The sequence below is a fragment of the Hyalella azteca genome, unplaced genomic scaffold (assembly GCF_000764305.2).
Source record: "Hyalella azteca isolate HAZT.00-mixed unplaced genomic scaffold, Hazt_2.0.2 contig11170, whole genome shotgun sequence".
Classification (NCBI taxonomy): Eukaryota; Metazoa; Arthropoda; class Malacostraca; order Amphipoda; family Hyalellidae; genus Hyalella; species Hyalella azteca.
The window spans coordinates 6222-28392 of NW_025941178.1; the positions used below are offsets into that span (position 1 = coordinate 6222).

Below are 22171 nucleotides of genomic sequence, written 5' to 3' on the forward strand. Positions count from 1 at the left end.
TGCAAACTATGACACTTTTCATTCAAAAATTTGTCATTTGCATATGTAACTAGAAGAGTTCTACTACAATGCATCAAAACCTGGAGTTATTTTACCAAAAAATAAAAAGTTGGAGGGGGTAATCCAACAGGCTTTAAATAATAGCTCTTTTTCGAGGGTCACATTTTTAATTTTTTAACCTATTAGATATGCAAACTTTTCAAATCTTTCTATTGTGTTACATAGCCTCAGTATAAGGCCTTTAATGGCCATTGATAAAATTTTTTTGTCAAATAGTTTTTGAGTTTTGGGGGTTTTTTGTTAAAAAAAATGAAAAGTGGTCAAATTTACCCCGGGAGTCAAAGTAACTCATTTTACAGTACTCAAAATTGAATTTGAGGGAGAGTCTAAAAAAACTCTCTGCTTTGCCACTATAATTTAGTTATTATTTTCAGCTATTTGGTGTAAGATCGTTTATAATCTATAGATTCAACTTGCCAGTATAAACAGTATTATTGAGGATTTCTTGCCACTTACTAGAATGACCTTTACTTTAGTCTTAAGGTTCACCTACCTAGGTCATTCACACTCACATTTAGGTTTAGGTCATTCTCAAATCTCGATGCTAAACACTCAGGACTCAGCTGACTGAGGATTTCTTGCCAAAAATACATATACTGTACCAGTAAATAAATACTTGAAGCAAAATATTTTTTGCAAGATCTTCTGAACATTGAAGACCTTTCTTAGTTTATTGTTAGGCCTAACCGAGTTTATTTTGATGTTAAAGTCTGACTCCCAATTGGAAAGTTGGGCATTTGAGCTAAAGCCACTTGTGATTTGGACAGGAACCATCCATCATATGATTGTGTGAAAACAGATATTTTTTAGACTCGGTTAATTTTTAATCTTATTTACTCAAGATTTAAACCAATTTATGCTATTGCTGCTTGCTGGTGGTGTCATGCTGGTATGATAGTGTCCATATTCCATGATACTTTGCTCTTGCTGGTTAGCTGGTATACGTCGACTTAATGTACTAGGTACTAGTATTAGTAGCAGTAGGTATATGCATGTGATTTTATTGATGTGAATGATGTGATTGTTGACCAGATCCAGAGTTTCCAGAGAATTTGATTAGAATTATCTGAAAGTTGGACTGTTGGACAATCTTAGGCCTAGGGGCTAGGGGCAAAAACACCCAAAACAGAGTTTTTTAGACTCCTCTTCAAGTTCAATTTCAAGTTCTATAAATAGACCATTAAAAATAAACTGATTATAAAAAATCACTGGTGTGCACTAGGCAGACAGTTCTTCAGATGACAGCAGATTGAAAGGCATATTTCAGGAATTACTAGTTTTAGTTTATTAACAACATTTTGAATGCAACAATCATCCATTTTCAAGTTAGAAGAGAAGAAGCATTAAATATGGAAAATTTGATAGAAATAAGTACATTATATACTGTACATTAATAGGTTACTGCAGTAAAACTTTGAACCTGAAAAATCACTCTGAAAACTATCTCAAAGTTCAGACAAATCCAGTCATAGTGTTGCTGGTTAGTTTAGGTTTTTGGTTTGTATAATTTATTGAATTAAGAATTTAAGCTTGGTAACAATAAGCAGCCCAGATGTTACTGGGGTGAATATTCTTGACAAGCAATGCTATTGTCCAAATTTTCTAGCTTCAAACAAAAATCCAAAACATTTCATTGAAATTGTCAGCCGGTAAATAGAAACATGTGCTACATCATTAATAAACTGAGAACGTGAGAAAAAGCATCAAAATATGGAATAAATTGACCTCAAACAATAAGAATATGTATATATCTACCNGTGAGAAAAAGCATCAAAATTTGGAATAAATTGGCATCAAACAATAAGAATATGTATATATCTACCCACTTGAATAAATAGGATTTGCTGTAGAGGGAGCTTTTTCTGACCATTACCTGATTGCTTATTTTGTCCTTGTCTGAGCAGAGAGGCTGCCAATAAGTAGTAACACTGTAACAGTGCAAGTAGTGGGTGACCCTGGCTTAATGTATCACTTATTTCTTTTCTGCATGACAAAATCTCTTCAAAACTTTTGCATGATTACCTAGATGAAGACTAGTTAAAAAGACTGACGTTTTCAGGGGAATTTTGAGGAGCTAAAAGGTTTTCTACATACTCTCAAATATGGCACCAAAACAACATGACACATGTGATTATTTGTTTTTTGACCAAAAACAACATTTTTTTTATATCATTGATCATATCATAGGCATATCATATCACAGGTAAATAACCAATGCCGTCCGCAAAGGCAAGTTTCTTGTAGGTCAACCTTCTACTAGTTCAACCATGGGTCATACCGGTACCCATGGTTGAACTATACAAGTTTGACCCACTAGAAGTTCCGCCTTTCAGTGCAAATTTCTTGTAATGTCAGTGAGATTGGAAAATGTAAACTATCTCTTGTCAGGCCGTGTGTTACATTGTTTTGGTGTCATATTTGATATTTAAAATGAAATTGACCTCCTCAAAATAGCCCAATAAACTTTAATAACTGCAACTAATGTTTTTATGTATGGTGCCTGTGTTACTTACAAATTTTGTTGGGTGGAAAGAGAGATAAATGATCCTATAAATTCAACCATAAGGCTGATATTACCATGTGATGTCTTCACCCAACGGCACAGCTAAAAATCAGTAAAATTTTTCTGTGATGTCATCAATGCTAATTGAAGCCTTTGAAGGGATTGAGTTTGTCTTGCTTGAATTTATACTGTTTGGTAGTGAATTTTTATAGGAATCTGCTTGGCAAGCTTGTTATTGTTTTATTAGCTATAAACTGTTATTGTTAATAATAACCCCAGCAATAATTTATTAATTTATCAACTATTTTCTGATAATGATAGATGTATATTAATGCAACTTTAGTTCTACATTAATTGAAAAAAAATCTCCAGGTTCCAGATTGATGAAAATGACAGCTTTCGTTCCACAAGTTGTTTCCAAAGGGTTTCTCTTAGGGTCAAGAAGTTTTAGTAGGCTAGAAAATAATTGCTCTGGCTCAAAGCTATGCAGATTAATTTCTGCTTGGAAGGAAAATAATAAAACTAATTCCTCATGTACAGCTTACAATCTGAATGCTTTACCACAAACCTGCAATCTTTCTAAGCAGTATTATTCTACTAAAACATTAGTTGTGGGAGGAAAACTTTCCCTACATTTTCACTCTCCTATTCTTTCAAGAAGACATTTGCTGCCTCCTCAAGTCAAAGATTTCACATCTTCTTGTGATCTACAGATTTCTTCAAAGCAGTCAAAATATTCTAGTGCAGTTGGAGGAGAAACCTTTAATCCTGCACCTAAATTAAAGTCAATAAAGAAAAGAAGAGCTCTTGCAGACTCAGAGGTGAGTTTCACATTCATTGCTAGGGTATTCTATCAGTAATGTTCTTCATATTATCCAGTCAAATGTAATTTAAATATTATAGTTAAATCTAAAGGATTAGCATTTCTTTACAGGTGATCAATGTACCGTAGTCTTGGAGAAATAAATTTTCTAAACATACATTTGCTATCAGTAACTGTACTGATTGCTTTTAGGTTGTCTTGTTGTAGTCTTGACTAAAGTATGTATACAAAGCTTGCCATGCTAGGAAACTACTCATTTCAATTCAACACCTTCTAAGGTGTAGCATGTTACAGAAGGAGATCAGCACAAATGACAGCAATCATATCACACGGAAAGCTAAAAGTCCCACTACTGCATGTGCTGATCTACCTTCTGGCGCACCCTCAACAACTTTGATTGGTCATGATTTTCTCACTTTTGATCCTGGACTAGCTCTTCCTCATCTGCCGCCCATTGGAGGCCGTCCAAAGCCAGTATGTAGCCTTAGGGTTCATTCTTATTTCCTTTATCTTCATCAGTTAGTTTATCTCATTACTTTTAGTTCCTTTACCTTGCTAATATGGAATAGGCTCAAAATTGCAAGACTGATTGCATGGGTAATTAGATGTGATTTTAATTTTTTTTATCCCAGGACTATGAAGTGGCAGCATATGCAACTGCAGATGAGTACAACTTGGAAGAGCTTCTGAAGGGCTTTCAAAAGCTTGGCCTTTATGAACGATCTCTCCATCACACTACCAGAATTAGTTCATCACCAGAATTGAGGTTACAAAGTATGATAGATTAACATGCAAAAAGTTAAATTCAAACAATAGGGATTTTCACCTATCCTACTGTGGTGTAATGAGTTTGGTATGATAATGAATTTGTTATCAATGTAGACCTCTCCCACTATATCTGGGATGTTTGCACAAAGTTTGTCTCCCAATTACATTTTTATTAACTGCCATTGTTATTGTTTCCACCACTAATCTTTGCGCCTTGATTCATGAAAATTTTTATGATCTTTGCAATTTATCATGAAAAAAATTGCCACAATGATTGGGATTTTTTTCCAGAAATCGAGGAGGTTTTGGTGACAGTATTGATTTTGAAGCATCAGAGCAGGCAGAAGTTAAGGGGTACAGACCTTCATCTCATCCAGGAACAGATGAATTAGATTGCATTCCAGGTGAACGAAACTTTGTACTCTGAACTTTAGTGCTTTAGATCATATACCACATACGTACTAATTCCACTTTAATCATGTTTTTATGAATGCTTCTTTTATGCTTAGAAACATCTGATATTTTCCTCTAACTTGTTCTGTATTTCAATATTCATGACTGTTTTCGTCCCTTAGATATTGCCGAAGTGCTACATGTGGTTGGCCAGTATAAGATATCTTCAGAACCACGGGAGATTTTCTTCTTCCGTGATGGTTCAGTGGTGTTCTGGAACGTGGATGAGCTTGAGAGAAGCAATGTCCTGACGTACATTAAACAGTTCTCCCTAGGTGATCTAGTGAGCCCAGAAACAATGGAAGAACAAAGTGAGAGTCTGCCCTACACGTACTCAGAGTGAGCCAAGTCCCTTGATTCTCTGCTTTATACAGCTGTTTAATCATTTTATTTGGTTGTTACTTCTGGTACAACTATTTTGTGTTTTTGATAAATGCCTTTTATAACTTTATCCCTTTGATCTCTGATCTGACTCCTCCTTGATTCATAGTGAATTGTTCTGTGTAGTTAGTTCTATAGGAGAATTCTTGGACGAGGGAACTTCAAACTGACAACATATTTTGACAAACTATGAGATCTGTTAAATCCTGTGGTCAAAATTAATCATGAAGAGAACGTAAAACTTAAGAAGAACTTCTCCCCACAAACCACCCCAAGCAGTTGTATTTGCCAAAGTATTTTTGCAAACCACTGATGCATATATACAAATAAATATCCACAAAATGAAGTAGCATTTCAACCCCGATTTAAACATGTTAGTAATTAAAATTACGGCTGCAATAGCTCACTGTTGTATGAACAATATCAAAAACTTGTTCAAATTGAAACTCTAACAGGAGAGGTGGTTTTACTCTTCGCTTTAATTTATTGAATGTTGAAATTATCTTTAATTTTGACTAACCAAATCCCAATATCATTCCTTCTATTTTCATATTCGTCTGAAAGAAGAACTTTGATTGTGACCCACCCTGTGATCATCTTGCCGTGCTGGCGTTAGTAATATTTTATGTATAATAAATGTGATAATATGCTATTGAAACCGTATTATCACTTGAAAGATTTCTAACTTCCATTCCTATTTATTTTATTTATTTGTTAAGGACCTTGTTTATTACATATATGAGCCCTCATTACAAAGACACTTTTTAATCATCGCAGCCTCCATGCCACTCCTGGCTCAAGCCCCTTGAGTTCTTACTGGAGTTTTACTCTGTGTTGCAGGAATAAGACGAGGCTCTCTGGTGGCCGCATCCTGCTGAGTGAAGCCGCCCCCCACCATCTTGAGCGCTACACTTTCTCCAACGCTCTCGCCCACTCCGTCAAACTGGGCGTCTGGGAGACAGAGCTCGATCACTACATTGACAGCATTAAACCTGTTGCTGAGGTACCATACTGCATAGGCTTTCACCATCCTCTTATCATGAAGTTCGTGGTTCATCAACACCTCAATAATTAACTTAAGCCTTGAACTTATCTGGCTATGGCGGGTGGCGTTGTAGTCAGATCGTAATAATTATGTAGAATATTTACGGAATTCTATTTGTAGAACTGGTTTGATCTTCAAGGCTTGAATCTTTTGTTTATGTTTATCCAGGATTCCTGGTAAGATTCTGATCAAGCAGCACAATGCAAATGCTAATCAGAAGGAATTAGATTTAATCATTTTAATAGGTGAAGTTAACATGGAGGTAATTCTAGGATTCAGAAAACCAAAGATTATGGGCTCGAAATTAGATAATCAACATTGCTCTTATCAACGATGAGCAAGAGTAACTATCAGAATGTAGTGTTAAATCTTGAATTGCTATGTAGGATCTCCCAACCTCAGTTCGCAATACCGGTGTTCGCAACAAGTTAAACTCTAATGCCTGATCTGACTCCAAAAGGTCGTTGCTATAATAATTAGTAAGTCTTCAAGGATACAAAACTGATTCACACTAATCATTTCCTTTATATCGATCAAATGTTCAAGCTCCCCAAAAGTTGACCATCGAATCCGTTATCGTCGCTTTCTGTAATAAATTTTTGCCATTGGGAAAATCTATTTCGAATCGAAAGATGAGCTGCTGGATGTGAACTAGCTGCGAAAACGCGTTACACTCGAAAATTTAGTGCTCACAAATAAATTATTGTACTACCAAAATATATAACAACGAATAGACTCTACAAAGTTTGAAACCGTAGACTAATGAAACCTCACAAGGAGTCTGTGAGGCAGCAGTCAGCATAGGAGCAGTTCTTAGTTTGGCGAACATTCCATTTCCAGAAAGCAAATAATTTTACTCCCCAAGTTGTTCAGTTCATACTTGATTGGACTGAATTTGTTTTAAATATATCTCAATTATTTCTGGTAGCAGGAATTTTATTAAATTGTTTTTTTTCCTGTCCATGCAGGAGCTTCGTAAGAGCGGCATGATAATTCTTCCCAAGAAAGAAGTTTTCACACGTTTAGGGCAGCTGTACGAGCTGCGACATTCCCTAACCCTTTCCTCAGACCTCCTGGATCCTTCAGACTATTACTGGGATAGAGACGCGCTCGAGCTCTTGTATAAACGCACGTCCAACTACCTCTCCATTGCACGGCGCACAGAGGTCAGCAATTCCTCTCGTTCAAATTTTGCCCAGTCGTACATTTCAATCCTATTTTCATCAAAATGCCTGGTTAGCAGGATATCTTCGTTAGAAGGCCAATAATGTAATTTAAATGTCTATCAATGAGCGATGGTTTTTCATCTATCGAGAAGTTGGTATACTTAATCCATATTGTTACCACCAACCAATTTTCAATTTGAAAGTAGTAAGGCGAAGATGCTTCTAGAAATACTATGTCCATCATTAAAGCTGCGCGTTGTGTTTCAGGTGATGAGCGACAAGTTGAACAACTGCGTGCAGCTGCTGGAACTGCTCAAGAATTACCACGGTGAAGAACAGAGCCATCGCCTGGAAAGAATCATTATCTATCTCATCATCATCGAAGTTGTCTTTGAAATGCTGCATTTCATCATTAAATAAATTTCTTAGATGTAATTTGTGCTTTTTGCTCGATTGAATAAATCAAATTGTGTCGGAACAAAACCTCTGGCCCTTTCTGGGCTAGCCTAGTTCCGGATATGTCAGTTTCTTGGTGAAAATTTTTTGAATTGTCCTATAATGCGTAGGACTTTTTACGCGTATGGGATTATACAATATTCTCTTATTATCTGAACATTGTCATGCAGTATTTATTTCTAATTTTGAACATTCGCCGCAGTATAATTTTTTCAGCATTTAGTGAATTGAATGAAGCATTAAAAGATGCCACTTAAATTGCGTTTTCTTAACCTTGACAAGCTCATCGCGTGTTGCAAATTGTCATTCATTGTTGCGTTTGTGTTACGAAATTTATCCTGTGTGAAAATTTCCGATGCAGTGATTCATGTTGTACTCTTTAGTTCAACTACATTCTTATAATCAGTCTTGCAGCACACGCTACCAATTCATGGTTTAACTCTAGTAGTTCAACTCATGGTTGAACCATGCTACTAATTCGCTTTGGAGTCCATTTACGTCAACACTCGCAATGAGTCCTAGTAACGTATATTTATCCACGACGAATTTGTAATTAAACTTCTGTGCTTAAGTGATTTTAAGATGATAATAGTATGTAAATTTTCTTACGAAAACCCCTAACACAAGGAACCATTTAAGACTACCAATATATTGTAAAAAAAACTACAGTGGCTAATGGGCATTTTCATGGTTACCTGGTCACAATATTATTCACTCAGTCATATATAAATTTTGTTAACTAACGTCTTATTGTTAATTTTTAGAATAAAGCCAAAATTGTGCTCGCAACCTAATGAAACCGTCATTTACTCTAAATTGAGAGTTAACGGTGTTGTCTGGTTGTCATGAACTCTCATCGCTCTTCCTGTCCGCGTTTCTATCGGTAAAAACGTAAAGAAGCAGCCACATGGATACCCTCTCCGAAAATTCACCAGCACCATGAAAGGGTCTGTAGATGATTCCGTCGTTGAACGCAGACTAAGACCTATATATGGTAAGAATGTTTTAAAAGTAGTTGTCCACTTTATCAATGATCTTCTGCTTTCTTTCTTGTTTTTAACCTTTTTGGGCTTGAGATATCCTTACTTGAAAGGGTGTCGATTGTAGAATTATGATTTAAACATAGTCAAGTGACAGTCTGAATCTGACAAGAGGTAAAATAGAGATTTCTATTAACCAGTAATTTTTAATTACTTGATGTAGTACACATTACACAATGTTATTCATTACTGATTACTCACTGCATGTAGGTATGATAATGCTGGTAAGAAGTCTGGTATGAGGTATCCTGGACCATGATGCTTGTTTTGCTTGACTGGTCTTAATGTAAAATATGAGTTTAAAAATCATGTTTTAAAGACAACACTTCTAAAGAGGAAGAGGCCAGTCAGGCCACTCAGGCGTCAGCCATGCCAGATTATTGCCAGTGTCTCTGATGTTACACTGACACATGTACAATTAATTTCTTATTTTATTTTTAAATATTATAGAAATCATTTTTAAATGTTTTTTTTTAATACCTATTACATTTATATTTTTTTGTTAATTATTCATTATGCCAATTGATACAAGTATTGTCTTCAACTTTACACAAGTGTGCAAAATTTCAGATTAGCCTAATTGCACAAGTAGCCAAGAATTGTGTTGAATATCAATTAGGTATAAGATTTGTAGCTGACAAACAAACAAGAAGTGAAGTTAAAACTTAAAGAGAACTTTAGAGAAGTGTTTTAATTATATAAGTGACTGAGTCATACATAGGATTCAAAAAGGAAGAGTTTACAAAAGTGTTTGCATTGCAATTCAGGCTTTTATTATGAACATATGAATTTAGGCTGGTTATAATGCCTTCAATTTCCTAATATCTTATGTGTTATTGTTATTACAGACTGGCTTGACCTTGGAAACACTCGCAAAGCAATTCAAGAATGCGACAAAGTTTTGAAAAAGCAGCCTGGCCTGAGCTGTGCAAAGGTGCTCCGTTGCTTGGCTTTGCTACGGTCTGGCAAGGCTGAAGATGCTCGGCAGGGTATTGCTCAGGTTGGATTCATGAAATTATTCCTTGCTGGAGGTTATAGTTTACATTGAATTGTTAACCATTCACCAAACTTTTTCATTTTGATCTATTCAATTTGTTATTCTAATAGTTGAACTTGTGGTGATTTTACTAATGATCAGGCTGGTGGTGATTTCACTAATAATAAATAAAAATCATTATCACTAATAATCTGGCTGAAATTCAATTGTGATAGTAAATTCCTTTTTGCAAGAGTTAGGCTCAGAATATTGATATTTTATTGGAAGACCTCAAGATTAGGAAAGAATGAAGATGAACCATTTTCTAAAATATTACAGCTGTAAAAATATTAAGGCGGAATTTAGGAAAGGCTTTTTACCCCTTTGTCCTATTATTCTTGCCTAATAGATGATATCATAATAGACAAATAAGATGATGAGAAAAACCAGTTAGATCAAATAACTAGTCAATAAATGAGACATAAGTTGCCATTCAGCAGCTACTGCAATAAACTTACTTCCTGCAACAATGCCCTTTAATACTGGTCAGTGTTCACTGGTCACAATTAAGATTTGTAGGGTTCAAGTGTTACATAACCAACATAACCTTCTTAATGTGCTATAATGTTGTGACTCATTTTTTTTTACAAAATCATTTCATACAAATGTCAAATCATGAGTGCTATGGCATTGTTTGTGGTATTGATGGTAGACTTTGCTTTATAAATTAGCTGATATCCTTTGAAACTTGTATTTTTCACTGAAATCAGGCAAATTTTATTCCATTGAAAATTAAAATCTTAATTGAATTGAAAATTTATCTATTCACTTAACACTACAACTTTTAAAAATGATTTTATTTAGAGTGATACTATTTAAAATTGTAGTGCACTCCAAACTAGATTATATCAACTTTCAATAATCCCCATGAGTAACAATAGGTACTTTTGAACCTTATCTTTAAAAATTAACCCAGGATATGTCTGTTTGACCCACTATGGATTATATAATTTGGGGCAGCATTTTTGGAAAAATAATGGGTAAAGATTATCAGTTTAATGGTGAGTTCAAAAAGTTTAAGCAAAAATCATTTTTGTTAATTTATGCAAATTTATGTTTTATCTTATGATCCTTGCAAGGTCGCAAGGACCATAAGAGTACGTAGGTAACTTCATGAAATTGTCTGCAAGCTCATCTGATTTTGTTTGTCACTGGTCACTTCTGTCCAATTTTCTAGTTTGAACTTTTGAACTACAAGATATTGTGAAAAAATTTAGTTTTCCTATATGCTCTCTTATCAATTCAAACAGTCTATTCTCTCAGTGTATATACCGGTACATGTCTATATTAGAGTTATTGTGCCATATCATATATGCCTTTAATATTAGCTGTCTAATTCAGCATAAAGCTTGTGGCACTATTATGGAATTATACCTAGTCTTTTCTTGAGGTGATGCGCATTTTTTTTTCTAGTTCCTCTAAATTTTAGCATTTATTTTTTCAGGTGGTTGCCTCAAAACCCACTGATGACAGTTCTTTACAAGCTCTCACAATTTATTACAGAGAAATACACGAGTGTAAGTATAAATGAATAAAAGGGCTGAATTAATAATGCATTAAATCCATATACCGGTATATCATTTATATACATCTTCTGACAAGAATTTCTTTTCCAACATTCCTGATAACCAGCCTCCAAAGAAATCAGAGGATGGAAAAATGTTGTAGATAGATTATTTATCTATTTAATGATATACGTAATAGGTCTGAAAAAAAAGTCACAAATCATTTTGCAATTCCTAAAATAATTCAACAATAGTTCCAAAATTAACTGGAATTAAGTAAGCTGGTGGGAAAATCATTTTTTATATACCTAGCCCTAGCTTAAAGCATATTTCTATTGAGAAAAGCCATTGGGTTAAAAAATGTTTTATCCTTATTTGGGCTTATTATTTTTTTTATCTATAATAAATGATCTATAGCAATTCATTGAGAATGCTTATCAGAGCTGCAATGTTTTAGGCAATTGCTCAAACTCTTATCAAAAAGGAAAGCTCTAAAGATTCAAGTTTTAGAGTTTGTCTCCTGGTCATAGCTGATCATGGAGACTTCTTGGTAGGAACTCGAACCTTTGGCTAAACATTGTCATTGATGGTTATTACTACAGCTAAATGATGATTCATAAATGCTCTAAAAAGTGCTCTTAACTGCTTTAATTAGCTAAGAATAATAATATTTTATATTTTGTTGTTATTGGATTACTAGTTATTTAGTGAAATTCTTATATAAAATGCATTGATACTCTGAACAAACATATCCTAATGGTATGCTGTATTAATTCAAGTCATAAAGTTGTGCAGCAATGTTTTTTGTAAACTCATTTTGGTTGTGTTTCAGTGGACAAAATCTGTGAGGTTTATGAAGCAGCTGTCAAGAATCAGCCTAAGAATGAGGAATTGCTCTCCCATCTCTTCATGTCTTATGTCCGTGTGGGGAACTTCAAGAAGCAACAGCAGACTGCCATGACTCTCTACAAAGTCAAGCCCAAGAATCCCTATTACTTTTGGGCAGTCATCAGCATTGTTATGCAGGTGAAATATATCCTGCATTTTGCAGGATTTTTGTATTAGAAAATTTTTTTATTGAAAAACCGTACTAGTTCATTGCCTCTTTATTTTTATCGTTTTATGGTTAACAATAGTGGAATTGTTGTAAATTTCTCGAGAATCACTACAATCGTCCTTCAAAATATATCTATTAACACTTTCATCTTTAATGACTTTATAGGCTCTTTTTCTGGAAATATTATTTTTAGATGACACATGGAAAAGCCTTATTTTCTGATATGCCCCTAACTTATTCATGAACTTTGCAGGCTAAAGAAGAACCAGAAGGCAGTAGTGATCAACGCATGTGTCTGACTCTGGCTGAGCGCATGGTTGAGAAATTCTACAAAGAAGGCAAACTTGAAGCTGAAGCCGAGGTTCTAGCTTACCTATATGTTCTGGAGCTACAAGTGAGTTTCTTCATCAATTATTATCATCTATCATTTATTTGTCATCATCTAATGTACGATCATATGATTATTAGCATTGCACTACAACAGCAACTACGACCAAAATCAGTGTAATTTTACAGGTGCTCAACCATACATTTGAGTAAAATTATTGAATGTACCTCGACTATGATGCGTCATGAAGCGAAATGTTTATTTAGCAAGCTGCTCATGCTTTGGATACAAGCACTACATGCTACTAATTAGCAGTTATGCATGATAAAGTATATTCCATATTCTGCTGTGACTGTGTGTAAGGTATTCTGGTGGTAAAGTATTCTGCTGTGACTCCACACTAGCATTATTCAAGTTTGCTGAAATGCCCATAGCAGCATACGTGTACTGGGCTATGAATTATTTGTACTGCAATGAACCTAAAATCTGAAATGTTTGTCCAACAGAAAAAGTATCTCGACGCTTTGGAAATTCTAGACTCTGACCTGAGAGAGAAGATCACCCAACAGCCAGCCAATTTTGTTCAGCTCAAGAGAATCAATTACCACTTGGCCCAGCAGCAATGGCAGCAGGCACATGCAATATGCAAGGAACTAATAGCATTGCAGTGAGTTTCATCTCGAATGTCATTGGTTGTTATTATTTTCAAGTCTAAAATTTGCTCTTGCAGCAAGGCATATTCTGTGAATACATATATAATGATGAACGAGTGTGAGATTTTATAATTGAAAGCTGTAGTTTGATAACATGCATATTTGCAGACGTGACAATTGGCAGCATTACGAGAGCTTCTGCTTCTCCTTGATCAAGATCTACCAAAGCTCGAGTGATTCTAACTGTGATAAGAGTATACTAGAGGAAGGCGTGTCCTTCCTGCGTGACAACCTGAAGGACACTGAGAGTAGACATAACACCAAGTACAGGGCTCCGTTCCTGGCTCTCTTGGAACTCGTGTGGCAAATGAGAGCTGCTGGATTAGAAGACTTGGTTGTTGAACTTGGTGGTAAGAATTATGTCAATGCATTATTATGTTCATTTATATCTTTGTTACGACCTGCGTTATTCTGATTTTTCTCTATATCATAAAATACAATCCAATGAATATTCATTCATTTGTGTTCACTTGTTCAAAATTATTATTACAGGCATTGCGACTGTTATCTTCAACTCTTTACATCAGTTGTATTTTTTTCAATTTCTAACCTTATTGATTAGATTTGTAATTTTTACTTTCCGACTGTCTCAATGCCTGAATTTATTTCCTTTGACGTTATACCTGATCTGGTTACTGGTAATACAGGATCTACAACCTTATTTGAAACTTGTCTAATAGTTCTTCCTCAGCCTCCAAGTTAGAGATGACACGTGCAATGATTCTCCTCCTGACCAGTTCGTGCTGAGGACGAGATGCTGGCGTACCTGAGCAAGTTTGGCAGCAAATGGTGTGCCTTCAGCGACGTGCGTCGCTTCCTGCTGCTGCTTCCCAGTGACAGCGTTGGGGTCCTCGTGACCAAGCTCAAGGATTGCGTGAATCTTGATGACAAAGGATTACCTATTGATGTGAGCCTCAACTGCTATTTATTTCTGGCTGCTATCAAATAAGCATATTATGCAGTTTTTCCGTTGTTTATCTTGCAGCCTGGCAATTACACACCTAGTCAATGTCAGTAGCCAATGATGTGTAAATAACGGACAGCAGTCATGTTGTAAACAAGTGCAATCTCTGCTACACGTTCCATTACTATTATCTGATATCTTAAATCTGAAACTAATCGTTTCAGCAAAATTTTTGTTGCACCCCTAGTTTGAATTTTATTTGATTCTGTGGAAAATAAAGTGTAAGTCAAAATCGTGCTTAGAATTACCTCTTAATTTTTGTTAATACTTATTATTTGCCCAACAAAGACTTGAACTTTTACCAGGTACCAGCGCTTTACCGACACCTCACGTGGCTGCAAGTCAAGCGGTGTTTGATGCCAGACGTGAACTTCACTGCCAGTGATCATCTCGAAGAAGCTGACAAATTTCTATTTATGTACAACAACTGCCACCACCTCGCCTGCCAGACGGTCGCTACTGACATCAGGCGCAATGATATTTATCTCTTGCTCTCCACACACAGCGTTTTGAGTGCGCTGTCATTGCTGAGTGCTGGTAAGGGTTGTGCTTTTTGCATGAAAATGATTCTTTGGCTGGATTTTATTATTTTCACATGGTGCTGTTAACGTCTCATTTCACTCAGTTGCTACGATATTTATACTGCATGAATTAATCCAGTACCTATATATGATTTATTTGCCTTCTTCGCAAATTTCTCTATCTGGAATGCATAAATGGATGCTCAATGATTTGATGTTAATTCAGAAGAAATTTTCTCCTTATCCATAGGAAAAAATATTCATTTAATATTTCCATTGAAGCGTGCATTGAACGAACGGTTGTTGCCTGTTGCTGGTTTTTGATGAAACAAAACGATACTTTTTTAGAAGCTTTTTACAAGCTTCTAAAATCTCTATTGATTTACTGCTTATAAGTGCATCATCCACATAAAAATGCGAATAGTGTGAAATAATTGTCAGTACTGACGAACTGATGCGGTTTTCTCCTATTTTTTTTGTCTCCATTGAATACCGAACCCAATTATTATTTTGTTACCTGTTGCACTTCTAACTTAACATGCCGATTGGCTCTTAGCCATAATTAGTTAAAGATTTTAATGCCTCTCCTGCGACTCATTGTTTGTTGATCTTCGCATAATGACGTAGGACATAGTAAACGTGCAGGACGCACTAAATTTGTCTCTAAGGGTAAATATTTCCATTTTTTTATGGCCAGAACGTCCAGACTCTGCTGAAAAGATGCCGTCCGCCAGTTTGCTGGTCATCAAACTAGCGGGCATCCTAGAAGCTGCCATAGCCTCTTCACGCGCTAACTTCCAGCTGAAATTGCTCCTACTCCAGCTCTACAATATGATTGGTGACTTTTGATTCTTGTCAACTTTTTGAGTCGTTTGTCTGAGTCTAGTTTGCTGCTCACTGTTGCTGCTTTCACCCACGCAAGCGATCATATGACCTTCATAATCGTTAATTAAACAAGTCACTCATTAGCAAATAAGTATTTAATAATCGGAAAATATACTTATGATTAAAAAATCATCCCAAATATGTCATATAAATAAATTTATGTAATGATCAATATTAGTATATATGTAAACATATAAAATACACAGGCATGTATTTATATCTGTACATGAAACTTTATTAATAATCGTATAAACCTAGCCACTTATTGATCAATAAACAAGTGCGTTTTGACGTAGCTTGTGGTTGGTGCAGGTGCCTGCGGAGCTTGTCGAGTTTGCTACGAGAGCCTCGAGATCAAGAGCGTGCAGCTCGACACTCTGGGCAATGTGCTGGCGCTGCAAGCTCTCGACGCTGGCCACTACGACTTGGCTTCTTCTATTTTCTCCACTACTAACTCCTTTTTTGTCTCTGCAGCCAAGGATGTGAGTTATGTTAGGTACTGCTCTTAGTAAGTGACCTCCTAAAATTAGCTTGAGCACTCTTTTTACAATTAAATTCCGCGCTCCATGTGACCTGAAATAATTTGTAAGAACCGAGTCAGGTAAGGCTCTGACCTTTTGATGTACATATGATGGGATTGTGTGTCAGTCTTGTAACTATTATACGTGGCATAATAATGCGTTGGCTTAACCTGATATGTACCTATATGGCTATAAAAATCTTGCTTTAGGTTTTGGATATTAAGATACTTAATTAAAAAGCTACCGATTTTGCATGAACGAGGATTAGACTACAAGCAGTTTGGGGTAATTTTATTTTGATCTACTCTTTTGGAGATACGATTTCTTTGTATATACGCATAAAAAGATAAGCTTTGAGCCCCGTGGAACTGTAAAGTAAATAGACGCAGAGAAACTTGTATACGAAAGTTTGGCGTCGCCAACTGCAACAGCTGCCTAAGATGAAAATTTTTTGTACGAGTCTCGAGTAATTTGGCACGCTACCTATATTCACTCAAGTGCATGTCATTACTAGTTACCTTGGATTTAAAAATTTTAATTAATTCTGTATGTTATTGTGTACCATATACAAATCGACTCGTCTATGGATTATGTGCCTATAGGTTCATCTTTTTAGTTGTGACAAATTTCGAGTATTCATGCCTATTTTAATAAAATCTAGGAGCAAAAAAATTGAAAACGACAATATGACATTGCAACGACACTTACGAGTAAAAATATTATTTTCATCAAGTAAACTATTTATCTTGTACTATTTCTGACAGATGAATTAGACATGATGCACTTATTTCTGCCTCTTATAAAATACAGATAGCCTATTTGCAAGCTCATTTTCCTGCTGTTCGTTACTAATTGTTTTTTTTTTTTTTTTGCATGGAATGATGAAAAAAATATTCCAGTTCATTTGTACACGTAATAAAAAGTCTTTGCTATACAGACTGGCGAGCCGATGATCCAGGCGTACAGATACGGCTCCCTGACGCGCATCCCCGAGTTCAGGGAGTTCAGAGAGCGGCTCGAGCGCTCGGTGCACTTCGCTACCGTCACCGCCGAGCAGATGTTGCTGGAGCTCACGCACTCGGTGAGGCGTGAAGGAGTTCCGACGCGGCAAGGACTTGACAGTTTTATTATGTCCTTACAGATAACAAGCTTAGCCTAAATGGCACAAGGAAACATCCCATGCTCTCCACTTAATAATGCCTGTTGAAAGAGATCGGATTGAGTTATTAGAAGACTATATAGTTTGCTAAGCTAGGCTTGTTCTTGGCTTTTTATGAACGGAATAGCTGATGAATATATAATGAGATGGAAAAATGTTCAATTTTGCGCAGGTGTCGAGCCACAAGGCTGCGGTATCGGTGCTAGAGCAGCAGCGGATCGATCCTGTAGCTGACAAGACAGACTACGCCTCCCTCGTCTGCAACACTGACAAATCCGTTAAAATTCACTGGCTACCCACGCCGCTGCCGTAAGCTCCACCTGCCCAAACCTTGAGTTTGTGGTAGCCATGCTACGCTCTTTCTTTGAAAAGAAGCGTGTTTGTCTGTTTGATGAATGATTCTTGCTATGGCTGCCATGACTATAACATGCCGCCATGTTGCGGTAAAATCCTTGTGGCTTTGCAGTGATCTAAAGTTCATGCATAAACGTTTCTCTTCTTCAAATTTATAAATTCGTCATATATTTTGTTGCAATTGCTACTGTTAGACTATATGTAATATATATTTATGGATCTTCAAGATGGGTTCGAACCTTCAAGCTGCATATAATTTGCTCTACATTTCGTGATTGCTACGAATCTTTTGTTGCATTTTTCCTCTCGCTTGTGTGGCTCAGCTGTTTAATAAAAGCACGCAAAAATCTGATTTATGTGTTAGTTTTTTTTAGCACCAATCAATAATTCATTCTATCAGTAAAGAAAGGCGTTTGATTACTCTATTAGAAATATGCCCCAAAAAAAGACGATTGCGCGCCATCTTGATAAAAACCGTTGATTATATTCATTTGATGATGTGATGTCACTGTAAATTAATCTGTCATCAACCTTATAGTTAATTTCCATCCACAGAGTCCCTGGATCGCTATATATAAACACAGAAAGCCTTAGCAGTCACGCCAGTGTTGGCTCGACGAGCGAGAGGAGAGGAGGTGCGCAGCCTGATGCTGCGGTCGTGGAGGAGCTCAAACTCCGCAATGTTACTCTGAGGCTTTTGGGGGCTGGTCTGCAGCTCACTAAACATAAGGAGACCAGGTAAACTTTAACATCGTGCAGCATAATTGAGTTTCCATGCGTAATAATATTAGATAACGAATTATAAAACCTGTCGGCAATTTTGTTCAGTGGTGGACTGACAGCTTTTATATTTTTATGTATGATAATACTTAGTGATTTTAATAATTTTTATGGTTTAATATTTTGCCGATCATTCATGCTGTACATGCATAGATGTATCATTTGTTGACAGCACCTCGCCTCTGACAAACGGTTGCAGCGTCTCTGAAGTCTCCAGCTTACAGCAGTACTCAGACGTCCTCGCTGAGCTGGAGAGCCTCAAACTCTCGTCACAGGTCAGTAGCTCTTGTAACTAATTAATTGATTTGCCAAAGTTTTTAATCTAATCATCAGTTCATGTCAATGAGACATTAATGATTCATCCTTTTTTGTTGTGATGGAGTATAGTTTATAATACTTCTCTGACAGGGGCATTTCTCATGCGCGGGCTAGTTTCTTTCCACCTGTTAATCGCTTGCAAATCGTCATTTCTGTGTGTTCCAGTGCTTGTGCCTCAACGGTGCCACTGCCAACGCTATCTGAGCTTATGTTTTCTTTATGAATTAACTGTATTGAATAGATGACGTTCTCCATTGCAGCACTTGAAAGTCTTTAATAATTTGTTTTATCGTTGCATTTGTGTTGATTTGGTGGTACTTATTTTGATTCATTTTAAATATTTTTTTTTTCTTAGTCAATTGCTGATGTGGAGGAAGAAAGAATAGACTGCTCTACTCTGGGCACATCACGAAACGTTGGTTGCTACGCTAGAGGCAGTTTTGTGGACTGCATCCTGAGACACGGCAACCTGCTTTTGATGCTTCACAACTGTTGTGCTGGTAAGCTCTTGCTATCGAAGTGTTAATGTTGCCTTATCCAATCACTGCAAAAATTCTCTGGCGCTCGTTAAATCTCGAATATAAAAAGACAATAACGACACCAAATGTCTAATTCACCACGAGTACGTAAAGATCTAAGCTTTGAACAATTGACAGGCGGCAAGACAGCTGAGGTGACGTATACACGCGACACAGCGCAGGCATGTAAGGAAGGTGTGAACGACCTGCTGGTCGCCGCGACCGCTGGGCTACGCGAGCTCCACGCCAGCGCCGCCACCGCCGTCCTCGCCAACACCCGAGCCTTGTTACTGCTGCACCACGCGCTGCAGGTCGCTGTGTTTACCTTTGTGTTTTTCATGCTCTCATGTCGTCAGCTGAAATATCTTCGAGATCAAGTGTGATCTGGAATATGTGGTTCACTTATAATTGGTCTACTGTTGCTTTTTTGCATGTCTGATAATTCTTAACTAACTAGTATATTGGTTTTCTTAACTTTAGTCGCATATATTTTATTTTTATTTGTGCAGACTGTGGGCATAATAACCGTGATGCTGGGCTTTTGTAGTGCAATTTTACGTGCCGTCAAAAGGCCTGGCAAGAAGAGCAAGAAGAAAATAGATGCGCCCGCTCAGGTAAGCGTCATTCATGTATATTGTGCTTTTGAATTTACATAGTTTTAGCTCGTCGCGTTGCCAAATGTCGTGTTTATTTCTTATCGCATTCATTAACTTGTATTACTCGTGTTCAAAAACAACCTGAAGTTGTCATAGCAACCTATTGCTCTCGATCAAGTTGTCTTGGAGCAAACATCTGATTTGTTTTTACCCTGGACTTGCAGTTGGAATGCTTAGAGGATTTTTCATGGTACATCACGTGGCTGGAAGCCGAGCTTGGATCCCTGCAGCCCGCTCTACAAGAGAAACTTTCAATAGCCAAAGAAAATTCCCGCAACAGCATAAATCTTTATTCTAAAATCGTCCCAAAGTTTAAAAATAAAGACGATCAAGCGTTTGAAAACTCTACTGCGAGCTCTGACAACAACGAACTTGAGTCGAGCGTTGCTTCTTTGGGTCTTGCTGATAGACTTACAAACGGCGTAGAAAAAGAAGAAACCAAAAACGAAAAATATGTTCCTAATGAAACTGAAGGAAAGGAGCCACTGAAAGATTCTCTCGAACCTGTTCTTCCAGATTTTACCAAGACCGGCCTCATGATTGACGCAAGTTACCAGGAGAGCCTATCGAACTTGAAAGCATCCCTGACGGCTAAGTTAAAGTATATTTCTACCATTAAACTCTGATGCTTCTTAGGAAGAGTTTCTTTGCAATTCTCAAGCGTATCGCTGCCTAGTTACTGGGTGACCTGTACTCGATGTAGTTGCCCACTGTTTCTCACAGCCAAATTTAGTGTTGGGTATAAATATCCTTAATGTTTGCTCGCATTGATGAGCCAACCGTGCAGCATCATGATGATGTAACATTAGCCCGTTACGAATCAGTCACTCTTTCAGCCCACGGTTCTCTGTTTCATGCCCGATCTTTTGTAGTCGAGTTAACTCAGTTGCTATCACATAAGTAGAATCCGGTAATGACCACCGGAGCTGGGCGCTAGCTTCCATGTGGCCACTCAATTTTTAATTTTAGTTAATTTCTTCGGGCATCATTGAAAGTCATCAGGTTGTGTTCTATAGACAATCTCTACGCTTTTGGGTCAGTCGCGCTGGCTGTTGTCGGCAGGATGTACAAGGCTGGCTGGGTTGTGCTTCTTTTCTTTATCATGTCTTTTTATATTCATCGAGATCCCTGTCCAATACCGACGTCAGCAACCATTTTTACTGCAACAAAAGTCATCTGTCTTCATTTCCGGCAATTTATTAGTCATCATAATTATTATTGAGAATTGGGACATCATTTTGCTTTGTCAATATTTCCCCAATGCTAAGGGATGATGAACGTGGGTGTGTTTTCAGTATGACACTTGTCTTTTATTATATTATTGAATCATTTTTTAATAAATTCACAATTTATTAATTTGTGCGATGATCTTGGTATCTTCTAGTTCATATGGCGAGCTATACGTTCTCTCCTACCGCGCTTGGCATGGCTGCGCATGTACCGACTTGTTGGTAGCCAAATGTTGAAATGCAAGCCGCCTTTTTCCATTGTTGCGAACAATCTTTGCTCAAATCAGATACTGCGATCACACTTAGATTTTTAAATTTTTTTTCCTCAATTTGGCCAGAATTTAGTCACTCAATTCATGTTGGCGAAGGATTAGTAACGACTAATTAATTGTTCAATTGTTTGTGTGCTTTTCTGTTCATCCTGGATTCTCTCTAATTCTGTACAGATTTTACTACAATTTTTCACGCACAAGTTGCTAGCGCGTGGGTAACTAGAATTCACGAAAAGTTCTATAACATTATTTCTGATACTAACACAGCCGTGCGTGTTGTTCCATGTGTGCGTTTTCTCATGAAGCATTGTTTCTGTTTCACTTTGGTTTGGTGAACCGTTATTGCCCTCCTTATGCGTAGGTAAATGAGCTCTCGTTTTGTCACTGCCATTTCTGTCGGTTCTCTGAGAAGAAATCTCATCCCAGAATGTTACTTATTGACAGCCCCCAGAGAGCTTTCAGCCTCAACAGCGTTGCTACTTCGCGAATATTTTTATCTGCAAAATTGTTCACACCAGCTAATTTGGGCCACGTTGTTAATAATCCAGCACTGTGTCATCATTTTTAGTGGAGTTAATATAAATTTTCTCCGTTTTTTATCGTTGTATTCATTCACCCGCCTTTTGTGGCATAAATTTATTATTTGTTCTGCTGAAATAA

At 36.8% G+C, this 22171-nt stretch overlaps 2 protein-coding genes across 2 annotated transcripts; both read left to right on the forward strand.

Annotated features, from left to right (window-relative positions):
• The first annotated feature begins 2882 nt into the window (after positions 1–2882).
• On the forward strand, positions 2883–7913 carry LOC108680435 (sad1-interacting factor 2). The gene is made up of 8 exons (XM_018169252.2): positions 2883–3384; positions 3681–3860; positions 4019–4152; positions 4446–4558; positions 4730–4946; positions 5829–5991; positions 7002–7199; positions 7467–7913. Exons 1-8 carry the CDS (start codon positions 2947–2949, stop codon positions 7617–7619), a joined length of 1596 nt encoding a protein of 531 aa, XP_018024741.1. The 5' UTR covers positions 2883–2946; the 3' UTR covers positions 7620–7913.
• Positions 7914–8545: 632 nt separating this feature from the next.
• On the forward strand, positions 8546–22110 carry LOC108680439 (N-alpha-acetyltransferase 25, NatB auxiliary subunit). Its single transcript, XM_018169259.2, has 19 exons — positions 8546–8649; positions 9544–9695; positions 11176–11248; positions 12069–12262; positions 12547–12687; positions 13128–13288; positions 13443–13684; positions 14072–14241; positions 14604–14835; positions 15517–15657; positions 16017–16186; positions 17163–17306; positions 17557–17693; positions 18294–18476; positions 18691–18793; positions 19192–19336; positions 19493–19665; positions 19864–19968; positions 20175–22110. Exons 1-19 carry the CDS (start codon positions 8595–8597, stop codon positions 20634–20636), a joined length of 3183 nt encoding a protein of 1060 aa, XP_018024748.1. The 5' UTR covers positions 8546–8594; the 3' UTR covers positions 20637–22110.
• The last annotated feature ends 61 nt before the right edge of the window (positions 22111–22171 follow it).